The sequence below is a fragment of the Equus przewalskii genome, chromosome 2, assembly GCF_037783145.1.
Source record: "Equus przewalskii isolate Varuska chromosome 2, EquPr2, whole genome shotgun sequence".
In the NCBI taxonomy this organism is placed as follows: domain Eukaryota; kingdom Metazoa; phylum Chordata; class Mammalia; order Perissodactyla; family Equidae; genus Equus; species Equus przewalskii.
Window position 1 is genome coordinate 21,637,323 of NC_091832.1, and position 27,754 is coordinate 21,665,076.

Below are 27,754 nucleotides of genomic sequence, written 5' to 3' on the forward strand. Positions count from 1 at the left end.
CTCAACTTAAGGAAGAAGTTTGTACTGCTTGGTTTGTGTAATGCATCCTTTCTATGCCGTGAACCTCTGAATTATTGGCAGGAGGAGCATGAAGGGTTGTTGATTGGGTCCTGGAATGTTTGCAGTACAAGCAGTTCAGCCACTGGCAGTTAATTGCTGCCAGTCCTGCTTTGTGAAAGGAGAAGGAGTGTTCTCTTTGAGCCCAGGAAATGAAGGTCCAAATAGGTATCCCCACATGTAAGGTTTGACTTCAGGAAAACTGAAGTGCTCCTGTTTCTGCCATCACCATGTCCCCATTTCCAGTCAATCATCACAGCATTTCAACCCCTACAAGCCAATGGTTATCTGTGGAACAAATGACTGAGAGGATAAGTGAGCCAAGCCCTTGGACACCTCTCTGCTGCCTTTTTTCACCAAGGAAAACGCTTGTGCTGGCTCTACATAAGGCCGGAGCTTACCTCTTACCAGAGGATAAAGGCGTGGGATGTGGGCAGTAACAGAGAAGAGCCTTGCGTAACCAAGCACAGAACCAAGCACTTCTGTTTCTCTTCATCTGGATTTTTGTTTTGTTTTGGTTTTGTTTTCAGGTTTTTTTGCTTGGTTGCTTGCTTTTGGGTTTTGCTTTTAAATCTTTCCTTTAATCTTTTAGGCTTGTGAGATTTTTGCCTCGGGTTCCTTTATTCTTCTGGCTATTATTTTCTGACAAGTTTGGAATCCTTCAGGGCCTTGTTTTCCCTAGACTGTCATTCTCAGTTATCTGAGCAGCAGACATGGAAAATTTTTTAGCCCCAGGCCCCCTTCCAGCCCTCTGACCTGGGTAATATGTGTGGGTTTCTCACCCCTCAGTGTTCTAGGCCCTTCCAGTGCTCTCTGTGTACATATGTGTTCACTGAGCACTCCCCCGAACCCCACCCCCCTACCAACTCCCCCCCACCGCCATTCTGATTTTACCTGAGTGGCTGATTGTGTCCAGAGAAAAACTGGGCAGCCTATTTCCTTGTGTGTGAGTGTGCAGAAATCCCTACTATTGTACTTTTCCCTTTTCAGAAGTATTAGTGCCTGAACCATAATACTTTTTCCTTATTTTATTTTCACCATAACACTTTTTGCTTATTTTTTTTTTCACCATAACTGCTCATTTTCTTCTCTAATCTCCTAAGAATCCTGGTTCTTTTATCTTCTTGTCTGGTTTTTATTCTGTGAAATGAATTTGAAGATGTGTTTATTGGCTACTTTGTAAGTTAATTTATGAAATGAGGTGATGAGGGTTTTGGTGTGAATCCTTTAACAGGTCCTTGCTAATTGACAGAACTTGAACCATGGGAAAAATGTCTCAAAAACAGCCATCTCTTAGTTCTAACACTCCTGTCATCCCTCCCCCTTTCTCCCTTCGTTGGTGGTCTTAGTTTCTCCCAGGAGACTCTGAGAAGACATAACTTTGTAACTGACTGCAGAGATAAACCCTGCCGTGTTCTCCAACGTCAGCTTTAGTTGCTGAGAAGCGCTTTGGGATGTGTCTTTAAACCCTACTGGTTTTGCTACCCCAGGAGGACACTCTTTCCTCTAGTAGGATTTTGTTAGTGACAATGGTAGTTTTTGTCTTATTTTAATACAGTTGTGTCTCAAATCAAAATGTGTTGAAATCTGAATTTTTGTGAATTGTCCTTTGCTCTTAAGTAAACATCAGAGTAGCAGGTGTCTTCCCAAGGAGGGCCCCTACCTGGACTGTGATGAGATAACTTGGATAAGTGTGAATGTCCTGTGTGTGCCCTGCAGGCTCCTACTCAAAATGGAATAGTTCATGATGGAGGGGTTTTGGTCTTCTTGAGTTATGGTATTAATCACTGGGGCTGGCTTGGTTGATTTGGAGCCGGTAGTCCCAGACTAGGGGTGGGGAGGAAGAAGCAGGGAGAAGGAAAAGGAGGGAGAGAGAAATGGAGAGATGGAGAAAGAGCATGTGAATAGAAACCTTTCATCATTTCACCTAAACTTCTTTGAAGAAGAAACAGGTGTATGCACTGGGGGCATGATTGTATGACTTATGGTTTGTGCAGAATGGGTTAGTTTTTATGATTTTTGTCAAGTGCCCAAAAAAATTGCCCAAGGGAATTCCACCCAAGTCTCCCCAACCCTATATCATTCCCTAAAAATTTTCAGTATTGGGGCCGGCTGGGTGGCGCAGCAGTTAAGTGCGTACGTTCCGCTTCAGCAGCCCGGGGTTCGCTGGTTCAGATCCTGGGTGCAGACATGGCACCACTTGGCAAAAAGCTATGCTGTGGTAGGCGTCCCACGTATCAAGTAGAGGAAGATGGGCATGGATGTTAGCTCAGGGCCAGTCTTCCTCAGCAAAAAGAGGAGGATTGGCAGTAGGCTCAGGGCTAATCTTCCTCAAAAAAAAAATTTTTTTTTCAGTATTACTTCATAGTTTCTGAAGTAAAATAATTTGCTCCGTATCATCTTTTTGTTTCCTTAAAAATAAATAATAATAAATAATAAACTAGCTGTTTCTTTAAAAATACAAATCTGCTTGCCTTGCTTAAAAATATTTGTACTCTTCTGCTTTTGGGAGTCTATTCTAAAGCAGTAATTCCTAAATAAAGAAAGAGCTTTGCAAACAATGATGAGACACTGTTTATTTAATAAAAAAGCGGAAGCAGTCTGTTTATTAAGGGGAAAGTGGACATTGTGCAGCCAATAAAAATACTTTTTGTTTTTTTGGTGAGGAAGCTTTGCTCTTAGCTAACATCCATTGCCAATATTCCTCTTTTTTTTTTTTTTGCTTGAGGGAGATCAGCCCTGAGCTAACATCTGTGCCAGTCTTCCTCTATTTTGTATATTGATCACCTCCTCAACATGTCTTGATGAGTGGTGTAGGTCCACGCCCAGGATCCAAACCTGTGAACCGGGGCTGCTGAAGTAGAGTCTGCCGGATTTAACCACTACGCCATGGGGCCAGCCCCTAAAAATACATTTTTGATTGCATGAATGGCTCTTTTGTTACTCTCTTCTACTTTCCACTCCAGCCACACTGAATGTTTGCTTTTCTGTGGAAACCATACTTTTTGAAAACAGCTTTATTGAAGTTTAATTGACATATCATAAACTGTACACGTTTAAAGTGTATAACTTGATTAGCTTTGACCTATGTATATACTCATAAAACCGTCACCACAAAAAAGACAAGGGACATGTCCTTTACCCCCAAATTTTCCTCCTGTCCCTTTGTAATCTGTCTTTCCCGCTCCTTTCCTTATCCCCAGGCAACCATTAATCTGCTTTAAGTTATTACAGATTTTCTGGAATTTTTAAATAAACAGAGGCGTACATTATGTACTCATCTTTTTAACAACTTTATTGAGATATAATTTCTATACTATAACACTCCCTGCTTTTAAGTGTACAATTCAGTGATTTTAGTAAACATATAGAATTGTACATCATCACCACAATCCAGTTTGTTAACATTTCTATCACCCACCAAAATACCCTTATCCCCATTTGCCCCAAAGTTCCCCTGTGCCGTCCCCACTCCCACCCCCAGCTCCAGGTATCCCCTACTCTGCTGTCTGTATAATTTGCCTTTTCTGGACTTTGCATGCAATATGCAGTCTTTTGTGTCTAGCTCCTTTTACTTAGCGTGTTTTTAAGTTCTTCCTTGTTGAGCATGTGTCAGTAGCTGGTTCCTTTTAATTGATGATTTAGTTTTGGTTTTCGGCACATGAATATTCAGTTGTGGTAGCACACATTTTTTCCATCCTTTCTCCACTGAATTGCTTTTCACCTTTTTTGAATAGCAGTCAACCATATGTTTATGAATCTATTTCTGGGCTCTGGTTCTGTTGATTTATTTGTTTATATTGATATCAATACCACACTGTTGTGGTGACTATAACTTTGTAATAAGTCTTTAAATCAGATGTAAATCTTACAACTTTGTTCTTTGTCATCAAAATTGTTTTGGCTGCTCTAGGCCCTTTATATTTCCATATAAATTTTAGAATCAACTTGTCAATTTCTTTTTAAAAAGCCTTCTGGGATTTTGATTGAGATTATATTGGGGCTATAGATCAATTTGGAGAAAATTGATAGCCTAATAATAATAGTGAGTCTACTGATCCATGAACACAGTATGTCTTTTCATTTTTGTCTTTAATTTCTCTCAGCAATATGTTGTAGTTTTCAGGGTACAGATTTTGCATATCTTCTGTCAGATTTATCCATAAGTATTTCATATTTTTGATGCTATTATATATTGATATTTTTAAAAATTCAATTTCTGTTTGTTGGTAGTGTATAGAAATACAGTTGTTTTTTTGTATGTTGATCTTGTATCCTGAAACCTTGCCAAACTCACTTATTCATTCTGGTAGCTTTTTTGTAGATTTCGTAGGATTTTTCCATATATGTAATCACATCGTCTGTAAATAAAGACCATTTTACTTCCTCTTGTCCAATCTGGATGTCTTTTATTTCTTTTTCTTGCCTATTGCTCTGGCTAGAACCTCTAATACAATGTTGAATACAAGTGGTGCAAGTGTGCATCCCTATCATATTCTTGATCTTAGGGGGAAATGAGTCTTTCACCATTAAGTATGAGTTAGCTGTAGGTCTTTTGAAGATAGCTTTTATCAGATGGAGGAAGTTCCTTTCTTTTCCTAGTTTGATGTGAATTTGTGTCAGAATACATGTTGGATTTTATCAAATGCTTTTTGTATGTCTATAGAGATGATCATATGACGTTTGTTTGTTTTTTTAGTGTGTTAATATAGTGGATAACTTGATTGATTTTGAGTGTTAAACCAACTTTGCATTCCTGGGATAAACCCCACTTAGTTATGATGTATTATCCTTTTTATATATTTATTTATTTATATATATATATATATAAGCTCTGTTATTTTTTTTGCAACTGTGTTCATGAAGGAATATTAGCCTGTCATTTTCTTTTCTTGTAATATCTTTGGACTTTGACGTCAGAGTAATGCTGGCCTTATAGAATGAGTTGAGAAATTTTTACTTTTCTTTAATTTCCTGGAAGAGTTTGCATAGAATTGGTACTATTTATTCCTTAAATGGTCAGTATAATTTCCTGGAAGCCATCTGGGCCTGGAGTTCTTTTAGGAAAGTTTTGAACTACAAATTCAATTTATTTAATAAATATATAGCTATTTAGTTTATCTATAATAACTCTTCTTGAGTGATCTTTGGCAGATTGTGTCTTTCAAGGAATTTGTGCATTTTATCCCAGTAGTCAAATTTATTGTCATAAAGTTGTTCACAATATTCCCTTATTGCCCCCTTAATATCTGTAGAATGTGTAGTCATGTTACCTCTCTCATTCCTGGTATTGGTAATTTGGGTTCTCTCCTCGTCTCTCCCTCCCACTTTCCTTCCTTCCATTCCCTCCCTCCTTCTCCTTCTTTCTCCGCCTGATCAGACTGGCTAGATTTCCTCAAAGACAATCATTGGTTTCATTCATTTTTCTCTGTTGTTTTTCTAGTTTGTTGATTTCTTTATTATTTGATTTCTCCTTCTTAATTTGGAATTCTTTTGTTCTTCTTTTTCTAGTTTCTTAAAGTGTAATCTAAAGTCATTGATTTGAGACTTCCTTCTTTTCTAACATAGGCATTTAGTGCTATAAATTTTCCCCATGTACTGTTTTAGCTGCATCCAACAAATTTTGATATTTTGTATTTACAGTTTCAATCAGTTCAAAATATTTTTAAATTTTCCTTTTGACTTCTCCTTTGACCCATGGGTTATTTAGAAGTATGCTCTGTAGTTTCCAAATATTTGGAGGGATTTTCCAGATATTCTTTTATTATTGATTGGTAATTTGATGCCATTTTAGCCAGTGAACATTGTATGACTTGAATTCTTTTAAATTTATTGAGACTTGCTTTATGGCTCAGAATATAGTCTACTCTGGTAAATGTTCAATGTGCGCTTGAAAAGAATATGTATCCTATTATTGTTGGGTGAGTGTTTTATAAATGTCAAATTGATTAATGTTGGTCAGACCTTCTATATCCTGACTTATTTTCTATTAATTTCTATCAGTTCTTTAGAGAGGTGATGAAATATGACACTATGTTTGTACATATATCTATTTCTCCTTACTGTTAGATTAGCTTTTGCTTCAGGTACTTTGAAGTTCTATTATTAGATGCATAGGTGTTTAGGTTTGTTATTGCTTCTTGATGAATTGACCCCTGTGTCATCATAAGTTTATCTTCTTTATCTCTGGCAATATTCTTTGCCCTGAAATTTGTTTTGTCAGGCTTTCTTTTGGTTAGTATTAGCATAATACATGTTTTTACATCCTTTTACCTTTAACCTATTTGTGTCTTTATGTTTAAAGTGGATTTTTTATAGACTGCATATAGCTGGATTTTGTTTTTTATCCAGTCTGACCATCGCTGCCAATTAATTGGAGTGTTTAGACCATTTAATGTCATTTTTGATGTGATTGGATTCGAATCTACCAACTTAGTATTTATTTGCTGTTTGTCTCATGTGTTCTTTGTTCATTTTATCCTTATTTTTATGCTTTCCTTTGAATTAGTTGAGTATTTGTTATTTCCATTTTACCTCCTAATGTTGACTCATTAGTTGTGGTGGGCAGAGTGATGGCCCCTCCCAAGGATGTCAATGCCCTCATCCCAGGAACCTGTGCATAGGTTATGTTACGTGGCAAAGAGGAATTAGGGTTGCAGATGGGATTAAGGTTGTTAGACAACGGCCCTTAAAATAGGGAGATTATGCTGCATTTTCTGGGCAGGCCCAATTTAATTACAATAGTCCTTAAAAGTGGAAGAGGAAGACGTAACTATGGAAGAAAGCCAGAGAGAGATGTAACATTGCTTGCTTTGAAAATGGAGGAAGGAGACAATGAGCCAAGGAAGCTGGGTGCCTCTAGAAACTGGAAAAGGCAAGGAAACGGATCCTCTCCTACAGCATTCAAAAAGGAACAGAGCTGTGCCAGCCCCTTGATTTTAGCCCATTGAGATCTGAGTTGGATTTCTATCCTACAGAACTGTAAGATAATAAATTTGTATGGTTTAAGCTGCTAAGTGTGTGGTAATTTTTTACAGCAGCAGTAAAAAAATTAATGCATAATTATAATTCTTTGTTATATAGTTTTGCTGGTTGCTATAAAGTTTGTAGTATACATCTTTAGCTTATCAACGACTACCTTCAAATGATATTTTACTGGTTCGTGTATAGTATAAGCACCTTACAAGAGTATGCTTCCATTTTCTCTTCTGGCCTTTATGCTATTGTTGTCATACATTTTACTTCTACATATGTTGTAAACTCCACAGTATATTGTTATTATTTTTGCTTTAAAGAGTCAGTTATCTCTTAATGAGATTTAAATAATAAGAAAAAATATATACTCAGTTGCTGTTTTTAGTGCTCTTCATTACTTTGTGTAGATCCAGGTTTCCGTCTGATATGATCTTTCTTTGTCTTGAAGGACTTCCTTTATCATTTCTTGTAGTGTAAGTTTGTAGTGATGAATTCTTTCAACTTTTGTAGGTCTGAAAAGTCCGTATTTCACCTTTATCTTTAAAAAACCCTTTCACTGTTTAAGTAAATCTAAATCGGCAGGCTTGGGTTTTTTTATTTCTTTGCTTTCAGTTCTTTAAAGGTATTGTGGCAACATCTGGTAGCTTGCATTGTTTCTGTTGAGAAATCTGCTGTAATTTTTATATTTGTTCTTCTATACATAATGTGGCTTTTTTCTCTGGCTACTTTTAAAATTTTCTCTTTATCACTGTTTTAAGCAATTTGATTATGTTATTTATAGGTGTAGTTTTCTTTATGTTTCTTGTGTTTGGAGCTTGTTGAACTTCTCAAATCTGGGTTCAAATGTGGGTTTATAGTTTTCATCTAATTTGGAAATTATTGACCATTATTTCTTCAAAAATTTTCTGTCCCCTCTTCCTTTGAGAACTCCAATTAGGAACGTATTTGGCCACTTGAATTTGTTCTACAGTTTGCTGATGCTCTGTTCATTTCTTTTCAGTCTTTTTTCTCTGTGTGTTTTATTTTGAATAGTTTCTATTGATATATCTTAAAGTTAACTAATCTTTTCTTCTGCGTTGTCTACTCTGCCATTAAATCTCTACAGGGTATTTTTCATCTTAGATATTGTAGTATTCATCTTCCAGAAGCTTGAGTTGGGTTTTTTTTTTTCAATCTTCTACGTCTCTACTTAATATATGCAATCTTCCTGTAGCTTCTTGAGCATATGGAATACAATCATAATAATTATTTTAATATCCTCATCTACCAGTTCTGTCATCTATGTTATTTCTGGATTAGTTTTAATTAATTGATATTTTTCCTCCTTACAGGATTTATTTTCTTGCGTCTTTGCATGTCTGGTAATGTTTGATTGGGTACCAGGTATTTTCCTAGTTGAGTTCTGGATACTTTTGTATCACTATAAGTATTCTTGAGCTTTATTCTGGGATGTAGTTAAATTATTTGAAAACAGTTTAATCCTTTTGAGTCTTACTTTTAAGCTTTGTTATGTGGGCCCAGAGCTGCATTGAATCTGGCATTAATTTTTCCCCACTGCTGAGGCAAGACCTTTATTAGTACTCTTAACTGATGTCCCATGAATTATGAAGTTTTCCATTCTGGCTTTTTGGAATAGGTATTATTCCTAGCCCATGTGAACTCTGGGTACTGTCCCTTGTAATCCTTTGGGTAGTTCTTTCTCTGACCTTGAGTAGTTTCCACACATGCATGAGATGATCAGTACTCAGTTGAATACTTTAGAGCATCCTCTGCAGATTTTCAGAATTCTGTCTCTGTGCAGCTCTCTTCTCTCCCATACTTTTAGTTACATTTCTTCAACTCAGGGGTACTGCCAGTTTCTGCCTGGATTTTCTCTTCCTGTGCTGTGACCTAGAAATTTCTCTAGACAGTAAGTTGGGGCACTCTTAGGATTCATCTAGTTTTTTTTCTCTTAGGGATTGCTTTTTTTCATTACCCAATGTCCAGTGTCTTGAGTGTTGTTGTTTCATATATTTTGTCTGTTTTTTCAATTGTTTCAGATGGGAGGATAAAAATCTGGTCCCTATTACTTCATCTTGACCAGAAGCAAAAGTCCACCATGTTTTGTGTCTTTTTCTTTTTTTAAACCTTTTGGCATTTACCTGCCTAACTACTACATGTTCTTTGAGACTCGCCCCAGGCTTTACTTCTTCTAGGAATCCTTCTCTGGTATCCACTTACCCAGATAGGGCCCAGATGCTCTCCTAAATGTTTGTGCAATAGCCTAAGCTTTATCATCGTCTCAGACAGAAGTCTGAGAATATGATGCTTATTGTTCAAATTCATTCCTTCCATATATGTCCTTGATCTTGTCCCCTTGCATCTTTAGTTACTCTTACATTGCTCTCTTTTCCTTTTCATCTCAAAATTTCTAAGGTAGCCTACACTTGCTTTCGCTTTTTCATTCACTTGTATTTAATCCTCAGCCCTGTGGAATTTGGTTTCCAAGCTGCTCTTGCCAGGGTCACCTGTAACCTGACAATTGCCGAGTGTAGTGTATTCTTTTGAGTCCTTATCTGATTAGATCTCTCTGCATTATTTCATATTGGTTGCAATTGTCCTTTCTTTCTTGTTATAGCACACTTTCCTGATTCTTTTCCTTCTATTTGACCATTCCTTCTTAGTCAGTTTTGTGGGTCATTTTGTCTGCTCACATCTTAACCCTTAGTATTCCCAAGTATTCTATTTTCAAGGCTCTGTTTCCTTTACTTACATGCTCTTCTTGGGCAAGCTCATTTACTCCCATGGCTTCACTACTATCTTTGGGAACTTACTTCCAAGTGTGGGTCTCTATTTGAATTTCCCAGAGGTACTTCAGATTCAATATGTCTAAACCATAACTTGCCTGTTATTTTCTTAAAGCTGCTCCTTTAGTTTTTTGATACCACTATAGTTAGTCCCTTACTCAAGCTAGAAACATGGAGTCATCTTAGCTTCTTTTCCCCAAGCCCCAGATACAGCTCAGCTTCAGAAATATTAGATCCTTAATATTTTAAAATCTGTCCCATAGGGGGAATTTCCAGTAATGGTGGGAGAGTAAAGTGCTCTCCTGAACCCTCCCACAGAAAATAATTATAAAATATGTAAAAAATGTATTTAAAGAAACTGGAAAGGATCCAAAAGCAGACAGAACCTAGAGGAGAGTTTACTTTTGAAAAACAGCAACTAAAAGTGATAAAAATTGTGAGTTTGCAGCTTTGAAAAATTTGCCTGAGGGTATTCATCAATCCCTAAAGTAGAGGAAGGTGGCAGAGAAAAACCTCAGCCTTACTTTCTTATGGTGGCAAAGAACAGAGTTCAGAATAGAAAAATTATATAGATATTTGAGGGGAAGTGCCTTTGAAAGTAAGAAAATCACAGAAGAGGGTGAAACTCATAACCTGACTATAAAATCTACTAAAATCCCTGGCTGAACCGCTCAACTACACTGTTCCCAACCATGTGTATCTCAGGTGGCAGAAATCTGAAGTCTTATTGACTTGAGCTGTCAGAGGACAGAGTCTAGGGCTGAAAAATTGGGGAGTGATCTCCAGAAGTAAAGAAAGCACAGTGAGAGCAGGCCCCAAATCTGAGTATAATCTGTGGCCAAGTTCTTGGCCAGTTATTAGATTACCCAAGAAGACCTGCAGGGGACCAGGCTAAAAAAGTAGCTGCAAGAATTACACAGAGGTATCAGTTGCTGCACATTGCAGGGGAAGCAAAGTCTAAAGTTTAAGTCCAGATAAGTTACTTGCCTATTAGGAATAAAACCCCCAAACAATCACAATCCCAAGGAAAACAAAGTAGAATCCAGAGTTACTACAACTGGTAGCTAGAATGTCCAGTATTCAAACAAAATTACTAGACATGCAAAGGAATAGGAAAGAGTACTCATACTCAGAAAAAAGCAGTCAATAGAAACTGACTCCAGCTTGACTCAGATGTTGGAGTTAGTAGTCAAAGACTTCAAAGTATGTTCAGAGAACTAAAGGAAATTAAAGGGAAATGGTTTTAGTGAGTGAACAGTTAAGGAATTTCAAAAGAGAAATGTAAGCAATTTTAAAAATGGGAAAATGGAAAGAAGAGAACTTCCACTTATGGTATTATAAAGGGGTACATAATTTTCTCATTGTAAAAAACAAGTATAAAACTGGACAACATTGTCGAAACCAAATATTTCAGGCCATTAGAAATATAATGGAGGCAGAGGCAAAGTGAGAAGCATTTATTCTTGAAAAGCTGGTAATGCTTTGAGCAAGTACAGTGGGAGTCTGTAGTCTGCTTCCTGGGGCCTAGCCATCTGTCCCTACCTCCATCACCGCAGCTCAGGTGACAAGAAATGTAGTTTTACCAGTGTGTGGCTGGACATGAAAACTAGTAACTTTTCTGCCAGAGGGGTTGGACTTAATTTGGGGCAGAGGGTGAAAACGTACAACTAAAAGTGGCAAACTTGATTGGGAATTAATAGAGAGAATCCACAGCTTTTCTAGCCCGAGGTTGCAATGCCAGTTGGGGTAAGTGGTGGACCTGCTGGAAACTTAATAGGAAGATCCTGAAAATAAGAAAGCCATAGAAGGGCTGAGATAAGCTCTACAGATGACTGAGAAACTACCTGCACATGCAAGAGAGACCCAAGAGAGCCTGGTAAAAAGTAAAAGTCAAGGGAGACTTGAGGATTGGCTGCTACTTTGAATGCAGTTCCCCAAGCAACACACGGATGGATTGGCAGAGGTGAAGCTTTATGGGCTCGAAGTATTTGAGTGACCGCTGGCCAAATTATTGGCTGACTGCCAAACTATGCAGATACAGGTGTGATGCCTAGGAAGCCGGGCTAAAATAAAAACTGGAATAAAAAAAAACTGAGCAGAGATATCAATGGCAACATACTGTGGGGGCGTCAGATTCTGTAGTTTAAGTACAGGGAAGTTACTAAAAATAACCAGCAGCCCATCAGAAAAATAAAACAGAATCCAGAGTTCCTGCAATATATTATTTAAAATTTCCAGTTTTCAACCAGATGTTATGAGACACGCAAAAAAGAATCAAGAAAATGTGACCCACACTGAGAGAAAAAAAGTGATCAATAGAACTGAATTCTGAGTGGACTCAGCTGTCAGATTTAGCAAAGACTTCAATGCAGCTATTAAAAATGTGCTCAAGAGCCAGACCTGATGGCCTAGTGGTTGAAGTTCTATGCTGTCCACTTTGGTGGCCCAGGTTCATTTTCTGGTCGCAGAACCACACCAGTTGTCTGTCAGTTGCCATGCTGTGGTGGCAGCTCACATAGAAGAACTAGAAGGACTTACAACTAGGATATACAATCATGTTTGGGGCTTTGGGGAGAAGGAAAAAGAAAGAGGAAGGATTGGCAACAGATATTAACTCAGGGTGAAACTTTCCCTGCCAAAAAAAAAAGTGCTTAAAAATTAAAGGAATCTATGCACATAAAAGCAACTGGTTAAGTGAATTTGGCAAGCTTGCAGGATATAAGATCAATATTCAAAGATCAATTGTGTTTATATATTAGCAATGAATAATTGGGAATTGCAGTTTTAAAAACTGTATTATAGCACCCAAAAACATGAAATACTTAGGGATAAATTTAACAAAATATTTGCACATATACTGAGCTATATATTGAAAACTATAAAACACTGCTGAGAGAAATTAAAGAACTAAGTAAATGGAGAGATATTCCATTAAAATGGATTGAATAGTGTCCCCTCCAAAATCGTGTCCCCCCGGAACCTCAGTATATGACCTTATTTGGGGAGAGGATCTTTGTCGATGTAGTTAAGGATCTTGAAATGAAATTATCCTGTATTTAGGGTGGGCCCTAAATCCAATTGCTGGTGTCTTTACAAGAAGAAGGAGAGGGAGATTTAGAGACACAAGGAAGAATGCCATATGAAGATGGAGACAGAGATTGGAGTTATGTTGCCACAAGCCAAGGATGCTAAGAGCCTCTGGGAGCTCTAAGAGGATTCTCCTCGAAAGCCTTCAGAGGGCCTGTGCCAGTGCTTTGATTGTGGACTGCTGGCCCCAGTGCTGTGAGAGAACAAATTTCTGTTGTTTTAAGCCACCGAGTTTGTGGTAGTTCGTCATGGCAGCCCTAGGAAACCAATACAGCCATGTTCATGGATTGGGACTTAGAACGATCAAAATGATTTTGAAAATGAACAACCACGTTGGAGGACTTAAACTATCTAACTTTTAAGACTTATTATAAAGCTGCATTAAAGCAGTGGTATTGGCATAAAGATAGACTACATCAGTGAAACAGAATAGAGTCCAGAAATAGAACCATACAAATATGGTCAATTGATGTACCAAGGCAATTCAGTGGGGAAAGGATAACTCTTTTCAATAAATGGTGCTGGAACAGTTGTTTAGTGATATGGAAGAACATGAACCTTGACCCTTACCTCACACCGTACAGAAAAGTTAGCTCAGAATGGATCATAGACCTAAATTTATGAGTTAAAACTATAAAACTTGTAGAAGAAAACACAGGAGAACATTTTTGAGATCTTGTCAGTAAGTAAATAAGTCATTAAAAGCATGAGCCATAAAAGAAAAAGTTGATAAATTGGAGCTCATCAAAATTACAAACTTTTGCTATTTAAAAGACACCATTAAGGAAAATGAGAAGGCAAGCCACATATATTTGCAAAGTACCCAACAAAGGACTTGTTTCTAGAATATATAAAGAGCTCTTGTAACTTAATTAGAAAACTAATAACAAAGCAAAGGATTTGAACAGATAGCCCACCAAAGAAGATATACAAATGCACAATAAGTACATGAAAAGATGCTCAACATCATTAATCATTATGAAAATGCAAATTAAAACCACAATAAGATGCTACTGCACACCTCGATAATGGCTCAAATTAAAAAGACTTCCCACACCAAATTCTGGCAAGGTTGGAGAACACCTGGAATGCTCACACTGGTGGTGGGACTGTACAGTGGCACAGGACTTTACAAAATGGCCTAGCAGTTTTTTAAAAAGTTAAAAGTACATCTTCCATATGACCAGGCTCTCTACTTGTAGATATTTACCCAAGGGAAATAAAAGGATACGTCCATACAAAGACTTATAGAGGAACATTTCTAGCAACTCAATTTGTCATAGCCAAAAACTGGAATCAACCCATAGGTCCAAATTGTGGTATATTCGTACAATAGAATATTACTCAGCAATCATAAGGAAAGAACTATTGATATCCACAGCAACATGGATGAATAGTAAAATAATTTTGCTGAGTGAAAGAAGCCAGACCAGAAAAAATTACATACAATTTTTTGGATTCAATTTATGTAAAATTCTAGAAAATGCAAACAATGAAACTATGATGATAGGAAGCAGAGCAATGATTGCTTAAGGATGTTGGTGGGGAGAAAGGATTATAAAGGAACATGAGGAATCTTTGGAACTGATGGATATGTTCATTGTCTTGATTGTGGTGATAGTTTCATAGGTATACACATATGTCAAAATTTATCAAATCCTACACTTTAAATATGTTAAGTTTATTATATGTCAATTATACCTGAATAAAGTTGTAAAAAAAACCGACAAAGATTTGAATAAACTTCATCAAAGAAAATAAGTGACTGGCCAATAAACACATGAAAAGATGTTCAGCCTCATTAGTCATCAGGAAAATGCAAATTAAATCACAGTCAGATATCATCAGAATGATAAAAAGTAAAAAGACCAAGAATACAAAGTATTGAAGAAGTTGTGGAGCTACTGGAACTCTCATATATTGCTGGTGGAAATGCAAAATGGTGCAGCCACTTTGGACCAAACAGTCCACAGTTTCTTTCTTTTTTTTTTTTTTCCAAAGATTTTATTTTTTCCTTTTTCTCCCCAAAGCCCCCCCGGTACATAGTTGTGTATTCTTCGTTGTGGGTTCTTCTAGTTGTGGCACGTGGGACGCTGCCTCAGCGTGGTCTGATGAGCAGTGCCATGTCCGCGCCCAGGATTCGAACCAACGAAACACTGGGCCGCCTGCAGCGGAGCGCGCGAACTTAACCACTCGGCCACGGGGCCAGCCCCCAGTCCACAGTTTCTTATAAAGTTAAACATACACTTGTGTGTAACCAGCAATTCTCCTTCTAAGTATTTACCCAAGATAAATTGAAACATATATTTACAGAAACATTTGTATTCAAACACTTATAGCAGCTTTATTTATAAGAGCTGAAAACTGAAAACAACTTAAATCTCCATCAATAGATGAATGGATAAATAAATTTTGGTATATCTCTGTAATGATATACTACTCGGTAATAAAAAGGAATGAACTACTGATACACACAATAGCATGGATGAATCTTAAAAGCATTTTTTATGTTTTATGTTGAGTGAAAGAAGCCGGAAACAAAAATGCTATGTATATGACCCTTTTATAAGAAAACCCAAACTAATTAATGGTGACAGAAAACAAATCAGTGGTTGCCTAAGCCTGAGGGTGGAGGCAGGAATTTACTGCAAAGGAGTGTGAACCAGCTTTTGGGGCTGATAGAAATGTTCTCTCTCTTGATTGTGGTTACATGGGTGTATACATTTGTCAAAACTCTTTGACCTATACACTTCAAATGTGTGCAATTTATTTTATGTAAATTTCACTTCAGTTAAGTTCTTTAAAAAAATCCATACCGCTATCCTTGTTTAGCCATGCATCATTTCTCGTTTGGATAAATAGAATACCCTCCTAAGTGGTATTCCTGCTGTTGTCTTATTTCTTCAAACCCATACACTATGCAGCAACCTGAATGATCCATTTAAGACAGAAACTTGACCTTGTCCCTTCCTGCATACAACCTTTTAATTGCTAGCAATTACCTGGTTCCTTAAAGTAGCATATAACGTATTCTTTTTTTGAGGAAGATTAGCCCTGAGCTAGCATCAGCTGCCAATCCTCCTCTTTTCGCTGAGGAAGACTGGCCCTGAACTAACATCAGTGCCCATCTTTGTCTACCTTATAGATGGGACGCCTGCCACAGCATGGCTTGCCAAGTGGTACCGTGTCCGCACCGGGATCAGAACCGGCAAATCCCGGGCCGCTGAAGCAGAACATGCGAACTTAACCACTGCGCCACCGGGCCGGCCCCTATAATGTGTTCTTTAGTCTGCCCCTTGACTGTCTTTCCAGCTCATATTCCATTACTTCCTGCTTCTCACTTTGCTTATGACTCTCAGTTCCCGACACACGCCATGTTAACCTCATTTCTTGTGCCTATATTCATCTTTCCTCTCAGCCCTTTGTTTACCCTTTAAAATTCAGCTCAAGACTCTCTTCCTCCAGGAAGCCTTTATTTATTTAAACAATCCTTCTTCAGTTGCTCCCTCTCTCCAAAAGAGAGGAGTTAAGTACCCTAAGATTGTGTTCCTTTGGTTCATCATAACTTTTATAGTTATATTTACCGTTTGGCTTATTGTGTTTTCAGTTCTCTCCCTCTAGATTGTGTACTGGTGGTTGAGCCCAGTGATTATGTTTTTTTTAAAATATTTTGGATCCACAAGACCTGTTCCATAATAAGTGCTCAATAAGTATTTGTAGAAAGATTAAATATAAATGTCAAGTGAGAAAAGACGATAAAAGTATACATAGTATAATTATTACTATTTTGTTTTAAGCAAAACTCTTTGTAAAGACAAAAAGATTGGGAAGATTTATATTAACATTTTAACATGAGTTTGGGTGGTGAAATTAGTTTCTTTAGTATTTTTGACAGTTTTGCATTTTTAAAAAAACATTTAGCATGCAATTATTTCTTGAGACATAACCTAAAAAACTGGCTGTGTAACTTTTGCCTACTCAAATGAACTTTTGCATTTTTTTAGGTCCACATGGCAGTCACAATTTCCAATCCCTTAACCATAGACCTGACTGCAGAGATTGCTGGTCGGTCAAAGAATGTATCAGTCCAACCTGAGACATCAGAGGATCCCGGCACCACGCCTAGTACTCAGCAAGTAAAAAGCCCGGGGAAAATCCACATTGCTAGCCCTCTGCCTGTGGCTCCCTCCTACAGTTATGCTACCCCCAGCCCCCAGGCCTCTTTCCAGAGCACCTCAGCACCATACCCAGGTGAGGCCCTTTGATTCTGCCCTGGGAGATAGGATGGGAACCTAGAGCATTTGATCAAAGTGTTCTCTTTTAGTGGAAAGAAAGGAGGGAGACATGACTTTTGAATACTGTAGGTTAGAGAAAAAATAACCCTGTCCCTGTAATCGTAGGACCTAGGGCTCTCAATTCTTTTCTCAACAGGCTCCAGCCTATGGGAATTTGTGAGGCTCATTTTCCCAGAGCCAGATTCCGCTGTGCCTGGAACTTAAAGGCACAGGATTCAAATAAGTAATGTTCAAGGAATCAAGCCAACGGAGGCTACTGGGAAAAAAGAGTTGGATCTGTTTGTTGGATCTGAAAGGCTGATTGTAGGTCAGGTATTTATCTCTCTGATTTTCACAGCATCTTTATTTTTAAAGTAACCCATAGGAAGGAGAGTTATACATAAAGTGTTGCCTTAACAACAACTCTGCGCATCACGGGTGCTGTTCTAAGGAGTTAGGAGGAAATAGTTAATCAAGGAAACCAAGTTGATCTTTATCCCCTGAAAAAGTCAACAGGGTGAAGCAAAGCCAGTGAAAACAAAATTTTGCCAACTTTTAATTTCCTAGAGTCTCCTTTGGTGGTACTATAACATGAAATTTTAGGGCTTCAATCCTGAGGCACCAAAGTAATTTTTGTATTCAGACAGAATTTCTGTAAGTTTTGGTGTAATTGTGAAGAGTTTGAGTTGCTCTGTATTTTTGTCCATTATACAATCTCTGAGTATCATAGTTTCTTTCTTTCTTTTGAAAATCACTTCAGAGAATTCTAATTCCACTTCCTGGAGTGTCTAAATGCTGAAGCTTCCATAAAGGATGGTTTCATTTCTCCCCAAGTGCAATGTTCCCAAGCAGACAGACACATCTCAAATTTCATATTTTTCTAGGAAGCCTTCTCACCTCCCAGTCTTGAATTATGGCTGGACCAGCCAGTTGTTTGCTTTAAGCTCTTCTAGTCCCTAGGTCTCATACCAAATGAACAATTATTGTCAGAGAAAGAAGATTTATATAATCAGTGGTTCTCAACAACCTGCAAACATTTTTGGTTGTTATAACTATGGAGGAGGGGTGCTACTGGCATCTAGTGGGTAGAGGCCAGGGATACTGCTAAACGTCTTACTGTACGCAGAACAGTTCCCCTACAACAAAGAATAATCTGGTCCAAAATGTCAATGGTGCCGTGGTTGAGAAACTCTGATATACCTGAGATAGCTAGTGAATAGTATAAAGATAGTATATAGCTATTTGCTAATGTGGGTGTTCCAAAAATGCTAAAGTAGATCAGTTTGAACTGAAATGATCTGGGAAGATTTCTTGGAGAGAAGACTGGCTTTAAGCTAGAAACAAAGCACTGTATTTGGAATAAAGAAAGGCAGGTAAACACTCCAATTGAAGGAAATAGCTTTTACCAAGTCCTCAAGAGTAGACCATGGCTTCTATGGGGTACAAGAGGGAAGATTAATATAACTAGAGGCAGAACTGGGTAGGAAGGGTGAGATGGTGTGATCAGATGATAGTGGTTCTCTAATGCCAGGTTAGGAGTTTGGTCTTTAACATGGTGTGGGAGTCAGGGTCTTAAGTAGGACAGTAACATGATAAGTGGGTATTTTAGAAAAATTAATGGTGATGCGTGTTTTAGGAAGACAGAATGGATTAGAGTGGGGAGAGCTAGCAGAGGGAAGACCAATTAAGATTCTTGGAGTAATCTAAGTCTATGGTTATGGAAACTGGAATGGAAAGAAATTAAGGTTGGCCTTGTGACGTGACACTTGTCTTTCCTTCTAAGAACTGTATATATGTATTTTATTAGCAAATTATTTATCAGCATAAAGGTGATCCTTGAAATAGAATTGAACTCTGTGGAAAGTAGTTTAGGAGGGCTTAGGAACAGACCATAGTTAAAATACAGTAGAGAAAAACTCAAAGAGAAAGGAAGAAAAGTAGAATAATATGGCGTCATGCTAACCAAGAGTTTTAAGATGGAGCTAGTCAGCAGAATGAGATGCCACAGAGGTGAAGGATGAGGGTGAGAAACAGCTATTTAATTTACTAAGAAGCAGTTCGCTGATGACCCCCAAAGATTCTTTTCAATGGAAAAGTGGGGGCAGAATCAAATTTCAGGGATTAGAGAGGATAAATAATGAGGAAATAAAGGCAGTGGCTGAATATTGTTCATAAAAGAAATTTGACCACAAAAGGAAGGAGGGGAGTGAGAGGGCCTGGGTCTAATTTCTTATCTCGTGTATATTTCCCTTGTTTCAGTTGTAAAGGAACTGGTGGTCTCTGCTGGAGACAGTGTCCAGATAACCCTGCCTAAGAACGAAGTTCAGTTAAATGCATATGTTCTCCAAGAACCGCTGAAAGGTAAAACATTCCCTTACATTTGGGGAACTACTGTTTTAATTTATAATGCTACTTAAATACCTTAACTCATTTACTCACTGCAACAGTCCTGTGAGAATAGGAGATAGCAGGTGCATGCACAAATATTTATGTGATACAAGAGGCAATATACTATAATGTTTGAGATCATAGACTTTTGTTGTCAAGCCTGGATTCAAATCCCAGCTCAGCCAGTCATTAGCTGAATGATTTTAAGCAAATTATTTAACTTCTCTGAGTTTCCATTTCTTTCTCAGTAAAATGAGGATAATAATTCCTACTTCATAAGATTACTTTAAGAGCAAAATGAAATGGTATATAAGGCATCTACGTCAGTGCCTAGCACACAGCTGCTGCTCATTAAATGTAAGTTGTATTATACTCATTTAGAAGAGGAAGAAGCTGAAACAGGTTTGTCTGTTTGTTTTGCCCAAACTAGTAAATAGCAGATGCAGAACTTAGAGAGAAGTTATTCAAGACCGCTGCTAACATAGATTTAAAACTTAAAAAAAAAAAGACAATTCCAGTGTGATATACAAAATTCAAATTTATAAAATATATAAATAGGGAATGATTAATTCATTTTTTAAGAAAACTTTTGTAAGATGAGCATCCCTGTCACCTTTGAAGTATATGTTAATATACCAAAGTTTAACTTATAAGCACATATGTTTAGTACCTTAAGACTATCTATGACATGAAGTGAAGCATACTTTGATGCAAAAGGATTGCATTGGGTTTCTGTTACTCTCATTATAAGGTTAGTCAAGTAGAATGCCATACTCTATTCTAAATGGAGTCCTTCCATTTTAGGTACACACATTTCTAATACAGTATTCCTAATTTCTAGGCGTAATAGCAAATAGTATATTTATGCAAAAAGTACTTTAACAGAACTGAAATGCCCTCTCTGTTCTATATTTCTGCCCTCAAATTGAGGTTTTCTTGTCAATTCATTCCACCTTCCTCTAGAGAGCTTTTTCCTTTTCTCCTCTAGTGGTTAGTTAAGGTGAATGGATTCGTTGGCCTTTGAAGACGGAGGTGAGGAAAGAACTGCCTTGAGTTGTGATTGCTTCAACTCTTTTGTGAAAGATATGCTGGGCTCTACTGTATTTTCTTTTCTAATCCCTATTTGCATGTATATTTCAGTAAGTTAATATCACCTTGTAGATCAGTATTTCAAAACACATCAGTTGAGAAACAGATTCTCTTCAACTCTCCTCTTCCCAAGTTCTTCAGCCCTTATCAGATACATGAGATGGATGGTTTCAAACTTTCAAAGTTTGGTGATCATGAGACGGGAGCAGCTCTGCCTGCTCTCCATCCCCCCTCATATCCTGTGACAGCAGCTCTCAGGATCCCTCTTGGGTTCAGAGGCACAGTTTGAAAACCACTAACCTAAATCATTAAAACTAGCATTCTGTCTAACAGACCTATACTCAGTTGTTCTTACCTTTGGGCAAATTTCTGGCTGTAAGGCATAATTCATCCCCTGAGCTTTTCTGTCCTAGGAATATTGTCCTTTTTTGAAATTTGTGTTGCTAGCCTTAGATATTATAAAATTGTCAGTTCCCAGGCTAGTGTGAGTCTGTTTTCTGTGTGGAAAAGAATTTCCAACTATAGTTGGAAGAAATGTCATCTCAGCACCAGTCCTACTGCTGCTGCTGCTTTCCTGCTCCTCACCTAACCTACCTTCCATGGATAGAATGGTGAGAGCTGCCTGGGGCTGACAACTGGCCATAACAAAACTAGTATTTTGGGGAGGAAGGAAGAGTACTCGATCTTATATCTCAAGCTTATGAAATAAAATCGGCCTTAAGATGAAGGCTATCTAAGAATTAGATTCTATGTGTCAACTTTAACTTTTGAACTCATGAAACAAGAAAAAGAATACCATTCTCTTCTAAGTTTGAGGTTTCTTTTTTTCCTTTTATTTTTTCCTTTTGAGTAGTCACTTAAACTAAGCCTTTCTACCAAATCCTACCCTTCCCTAGCCAAGAAATGCATTTTGTTCCCCCCAAAATTAAAACCACTTTTACTGGGGAGGGATTCTATCCTTGCCTTCCCCAGTCATACAGTCTAAGCTACAAATGAGGACCATTTAATGCTTCATTTGATCTTAATTAATTTCAGTGGGGCCTGTTTTAAATGGGCCATCCCTACCATCTTCTGCAGTGTGTTATTTAGCTCAGCAGGAATGAAGTAGCTCTTTTAACTCACCAGGGTGTGATGACCTCAGTGAGACGAGCATTGTGAACACTCTGTAAAAAGCTATTTTTGAACCATGTTATTTAGAAGTCATTGCCGTGCTTTGTTGCAGAAGTTTTGCAAGAAAATGGCCTTTGTTCCCAATGAGTTCATCTGCAGTGGTTGGTAGGACATGTATCTTCACTGGGATGCCATGAGCATCCCTGGTATTTTGAGGGGGGATTGGCCTTGAGAAGGGTGGGTATGGGGCAGGAATGAGCATCGCTGGGAGAGTGGAAGAAGCCCTGACTGTGGCTGAGTCAGCAGAATCCACCCTTTCAACAGAACATTTGGTTTCCCTAGAGGCTTTAGGGTGAGATCTAAAAAACAAAGGCCTTGTCAAGATTTAGAAGAGGTTTGTTATTGGCAGGCTGTCTGGCTGCCCTCTTTGTGTGTAGGTGTGTGTTTTCATGATTTTTGTAACTGCCCTTTTATAGGAGAAACCTACACCTACGACTGGCAGCTGATTACTCATCCTAAAGACTACAGTGGAGAAATGGAAGGGAAACATTCCCAGATCCTCAAACTATCCAAGGTGAATTTGCCTCCTGTCATTTTCAGGGCTGGGGTAGAGGTGTTGACCATTTCCCAAAATGTATACTGTTGGATTTTTTGTCCACACTTAAGTCGGGAACAATCTTTTGGAACTGAATCCTCCAAAAGTGTGACTGGCTGACATCCAGTATTTGTTAGTATATGATTCTCAGATTTTCATTTATGTTGAGAAGACTGTATAAGCATGGTGGTGATAGCTGAAAATATACCCTAAACAGCTTTTAAGGGTAACATAAGGATTTTAGAATTTGGGAGATAAGCTAGGTTATTTGTGGCCACATGACTGTGTAAATTGGCTCAGTCTTTTTTGGGATTCAGTTTAGTTATTAAGAGCCATAAAAGTGTTCATATTCTTTGGCCAAACAATCTCATTCATTCATTCATTCTTTCAACAACAGTTCATTGTATAGTAGTTATGTGGCAGGCATTGGGGGCTTACCAGTGAATTAATCACAATCCTAATATTGAAGGACAATAGAGTCTAGTAGGTGACACTGACCGGAAGCAGGTGTTATAACAGAGGATACACTAGGTCAGTGCAGGGAGTCTTGAAGCCCTGAGGAGTTAGAGTAGATTTCTTACAGTTTGCCTAGTTAGGTTGTGAAAGATGACTAACTTACCAGGTAAAGGATAGAGTGATAATACCCTAAGCAGAGGAAGTAATATGACCACTGGGCCAAATATTAGAGAGAAAATGTGGGAAGAAGGGAATTATATGTGGTTCAACTTGACCAGACCCTATGGTATGAGAAGAGCAGTAGCACAAGTAAGTTAGAGAGATGCAAGGGCCAGATTGCACAGAGCATCGTATGGCAGAGTTAGGACTTTGAATCTTATCCGGAGGGAATATAGAGCCTTTGAAAGATTTTAAGCAGGAGAAAGACGTGTTCAGATTTTCACTTTAGAAGGATCACCCTGACTGCAGACCAATGAGGAACGTGTGGAAAAATGTAGGTATGAGATGATAATCGTCTGAGTAAAAAAACTAAATGAATAAAATAAAACTTAAAAACCACCTATTGAGCTCATATCATGTGCCAGACACAGTGCTGTTGTTTTATGCAATTATTTCATTTAATCTTCATAACAACCCCAAACTGTAATGTTAACATCTGTTTTACAAATGACAAAACTAAAAATTGGAAAAATAGAGTGATTTGGTGAAAGTTCACAAAGATATTAAATGGTAGATTTGACCTGGAACTTTCTGTCTCTGATGCGGATGCTTTTAACAACTGTGCTGTGATGAATGGTTAAAAACTAAGGTGAGGGCAGTGTGAATGGAGAGAAGTGAGTGGATTTGAGAAATATAATGGAGGTTGACTTGATTTGACTTGGTGATCAATGAATTGGGTGGAGGTGTTGGGGAAGAGAAGTCTAGGATAATTCTAGCCTTTGGCTTAGGCAGCTGCACGGATGTTGATGTGATTGTGGTGATATTCACTAAAAGGAGGAGCACAGAAAGAGAGGAGAGTTGGGGGAGGTTTGCAGATGACTAATTCGTTTTTGAACAGAGTGAGTTTGAGGTACCTGTGAAACACTTGAGTGGAGGTGTCCAGTAAATAGCTGGGGGTGTGAGGGCCCAGAGATCTGTATACAAGTCTTGGGTGGAGAGATAAATTTGCACACCACCCTCAAATAGATGACAGTTGAAGCCATGGTAGTAGATGAGATCATCCAGAGAGCGTGTGTAGAGTGAAGAAATAAACGAGTTGTGATTGGACTCTTGGGGAACACTGTCATTAAAGGTATGAAAGAGAGAGGAAACTGAAAGAAATGAGGAGTGGGCAGAGAAGTGAAATCCAGGGAAGGAGAGCATTGCAGGAAGAAGGAAGTAGTCAAAAACGCTACATGGAGTCAGTTAGCATTTACCCAAAGAAGATAATTCCACAGAAGGAAAAAACCCCATTTGCCTGAAAGATGTTCATCACAGCATTAGTTATAATAGTAAAAATTTGGGAATGACTCAAATATCCAACAACGTGGAATGCTTATGTGAATTATGGCACATTTATTCATGTACTAGTCTGTAGCCATTAAAATGACTACTAAAAAGACTCTTATAATGGGGAAAGTGTTCATGCTAAATGAATGGAAAGAAGAAAAATTAAAAGTTTGATACGCACCTTGATTTTACCTGGGCCCTGAATACCATTGAAATAGGAGTTCCTTAAAGGTAGGGATCTTATCTTACTCATCTCCAAACTCTATGCCTAGGACAATGACTGATATGTACTTGGTTCTCAATAAATGTTTGTTGAACAAATGAACTGTTTAAAACTATTTTTTGCATGTGGTCAAGGATTGGAAAGAAATAAGAGAAATATGATAAATTGATGTGTTAGGACAGTGGGATTGTGGGTGTTTTTTTCTTTTATGTTATGTTTATACAGTTAGTGGAAATCAAGAGGGAAAAATATTTAGATATTTGGGAGCTATTTGATATTTTTACAAAATGTTTTTCTTTGCAGAGATGATTGTTTTAATTTCATAATTCTGTAAAGTTGGATGATTGGGCCCTTAATAGTTCTTCTGCAAAGAAAATGGGAGTACAGAGATATTGAAATCCCTTCTGTTGTTTGAGAGTCAGCTAGTAATAAGATTCACATTAAAAGCTATGTTTTTTTCGTTTATAATTCATTGTTTCATCTCTTCAGCAAGTTTGCTTTCTCCATTTTGGAAACAGTGCAAGAAGAGGAGAGTGCAAGCATCAGCATAGGAAAGTTCAGATATATGTGTTATTTTAAATGTAATCGCTGTTCTTTGTGATTGTCTAAAAGATCTTCTCTCACTTGTGCAGCTCACTCCAGGCCTGTATGAATTCAAAGTGATTGTAGATGGTCAAAATGCCCATGGGGAAGGCTATGTGAATGTGACAGTAAAACCAGGTATGTGTTTCTCAGTCCTGGCCTTGTCTCCATCACTCCCTCAGCAGAATTGCCTAGGAGATGGAGATTTGACTTCAGTCATTCTTTTTTAATTCTCATTCTTTTTTTGTAGTATATTTATTGGGCAATTCCTAGCACAATGTAGTAAAAGGTTAGAGTGGCAAAGTATGTACTTTGGTTCTAGTTGGAACACTTGGCTTGGCGGGGAAATATTAGTCACATGGCCCACAGTGCAGTATGGCCTGAGCAATAGTCTATTTGCCTGAGAACTGGTTCTCCAAGTGGGTCATGCTGAGAGAGGACCATGTGTTGTACTTAAGAGACACAAGAAAGCCAGGACCCTAGGAGAAGCATGTAAAAGGAAAACCAGCCAAGTGGCTGGCTTTTCTGATCTCTTTCCAGAAATGTGGGCCTTTGCACGCAGAATTCCTCATTTAAACCCTGCCAGTCCTCTTTCACCTTGGAAATGAAATTCAGGCTTTCTTTTAAGTGATCCACCATTGGTAGATTACAGCATAATAGCAAGATTTCTTGTTTCGTATTTTCAGAGGATTTGGAGTAAGTTGGAAAGTGGCACATACGTTGGCACAAATTCTTAGTACTGTTTTCTGTCTTTGTTGGTAATACATTTTCTTTTCATTCCTTGAACTTTGTAGTCAAGGTAATCTTTTACCTTCTTAAAAATGGGTTTGGCATAAAGACCATTCAATCATTTCTCAAAGAAAAGGCTGCTGGGTATGTAGCTCACAGTCGGGTTGGACCAGAGTGGTTCGTGACCTTCCCATCACTCAGGCCTAGTCACCTCACACACAGTCAGCTCGAGGACGGTTGAGAAATCACCTGTTATCTTTTCAGCACAGTCTGTGTTAAGGGATAGTTTGTTTGCCGAGGCCTTTATTGCACAAAGCTTGCTTGTTGCCCACCTCTAGTCAGCTTGCCCTGAAAGCAATCACTTGCTGCTATAGTGCTTTTCGTAAGCTAGATAGCACATGAACATTGAAAGAACACACAGGCCATGGTCTTAGGACTAGTCCGGTTTGGAAGAGGCTTTAAACACTCTCAGGTGTCTTATGTTAAAATGGCAACCTGGTCTTGTGACTTTCCCATTTGGCTATGCTTCAACAGTCACTTATGTAATAGAAGCTGCTTTATAATCCACCCAGATGTGGCCCGCTCCTCCTATAATTTATAAAGCCCCTCTTCCAATTTCTTCTGGGTCATTTTCTTACAGAGCCCCGTAAGAATCGGCCGCCTGTTGCCATTGTGTCACCACAGTTCCAGGAGATCTCTCTGCCAACCACTTCTACAGTCATTGATGGCAGCCGTGAGTACTTGTCCAGCCGTAACGTTCCAGAAGAGCATTCACTGTGTGCTCTCGTAGAAAACTCTGGTAGAAGATTTGGAGCCAGCTATGTCTGCATTCTGTTTAGGCCAGTCTTCTTGACCGTGTTCTAGGAAGACCAACCATCGGAAGCAACTGATCAGGAAGTAAAAATCAGACAGGCTGGATTTACAATCCCCATGTGGCTTGTTTGAAGTAATATTTCTGCTCTGAGATGGTTAAAAAAGCAAGTGGCTTTATGCACATATTTAGCATTATTTTAGTTCAAATTTGGTGTTTTTCAAATTTGCTCAGATATAATTGCCATTCCCAGTTACGGAAACAAAGCTCCTTCTATCACAGCAAGATAAGTAACTGAGAGTCTTGACTGAGGAGCTCTCACCCAGCCTTCACTGCCTAACAAGGTTCGTGTCAGCCTTCTCCTGGAAAGACTCGCAGAATGTACTCTACACCCCTGCCTGGGCTCATTACATCTTACCCTTCAGGATAGTGTCACCTGATGGGTGCCATGAGAGGACTTCTGAGTCTTTGCCTTGGATCCTGACTATGTGTGTGCAGGAGGTTTCAAGCCTCCCATCTCACCAGCACTTGCCTGGTTTCTTCTGAGACCCGTTGAGGCCCTGTTACCCTGACTGTCTCGGCACTGACAGTGGGTTTTGGCAGAGGCAGTCACTGCTTTAGCAGAGGGATCTCTAGCAAGGTTAAACATTTCATGTAGATGGTTCTGGCAAGAAGAGGAGGCTAGAAGAATAGCAGGCCAAGAGGAAGGAAAGAGAACAGTAAGAAGCACTTGTGAGAGTACTAGAAATGGTTCTCATAGAGCCATTTTATTTTGTATTTTTGTAGCTTTTTTTTTTTTTTAAGGAAGACTAGCCCTGAGCTAACTACTGCCAACCCTCCTCTTTTTGCTGAGGAAGACTGGCCCTGAGCTAACATCCATGCCAATCTTCTTTTCTACTTTATACGTGGGATGCCTACCACAGCATGGCTTTTGCCACGCGGTGCCATGTCCGCAACCGGGATCCGAACCAGCAAACCCTGGGCTGCCGAGAAGCGGAACGTGCATACTTAACTGCTGCGCCGCCAGGCTGGCCCCTTATTTTGTATTTTTGAATAGGTCAAAGTTAAATAATACATAAAGGTATACTGTGAAAAGAATCGCTA

At 38.5% G+C, this 27,754-nt stretch overlaps 1 protein-coding gene and 1 long non-coding RNA gene across 12 annotated transcripts in view; one reads left to right on the plus strand and one right to left on the minus strand.

The window, feature by feature from the left end:
* KIAA0319L (KIAA0319 like) overlaps positions 1–27,754 on the plus strand; it is a 90,343-nt gene that overhangs the window by 35,717 nt on the left and 26,872 nt on the right. For all 10 annotated transcript variants that reach the window (XM_008533354.2, XM_070610348.1, XM_008533357.2 and 7 more), the window contains 5 exons: positions 16,910–17,156; positions 19,439–19,540; positions 22,243–22,340; positions 25,161–25,248; positions 26,480–26,572. In XM_008533354.2, coding sequence (XP_008531576.2) covers positions 16,910–17,156; positions 19,439–19,540; positions 22,243–22,340; positions 25,161–25,248; positions 26,480–26,572 — 628 coding nt within the window. The remainder of the gene's footprint in view (positions 1–16,909; positions 17,157–19,438; positions 19,541–22,242; positions 22,341–25,160; positions 25,249–26,479; positions 26,573–27,754) is intronic.
* LOC103559658 (uncharacterized) overlaps positions 1–27,754 on the minus strand; it is a 54,521-nt gene that overhangs the window by 19,731 nt on the left and 7,036 nt on the right. The window lies entirely within an intron of this gene.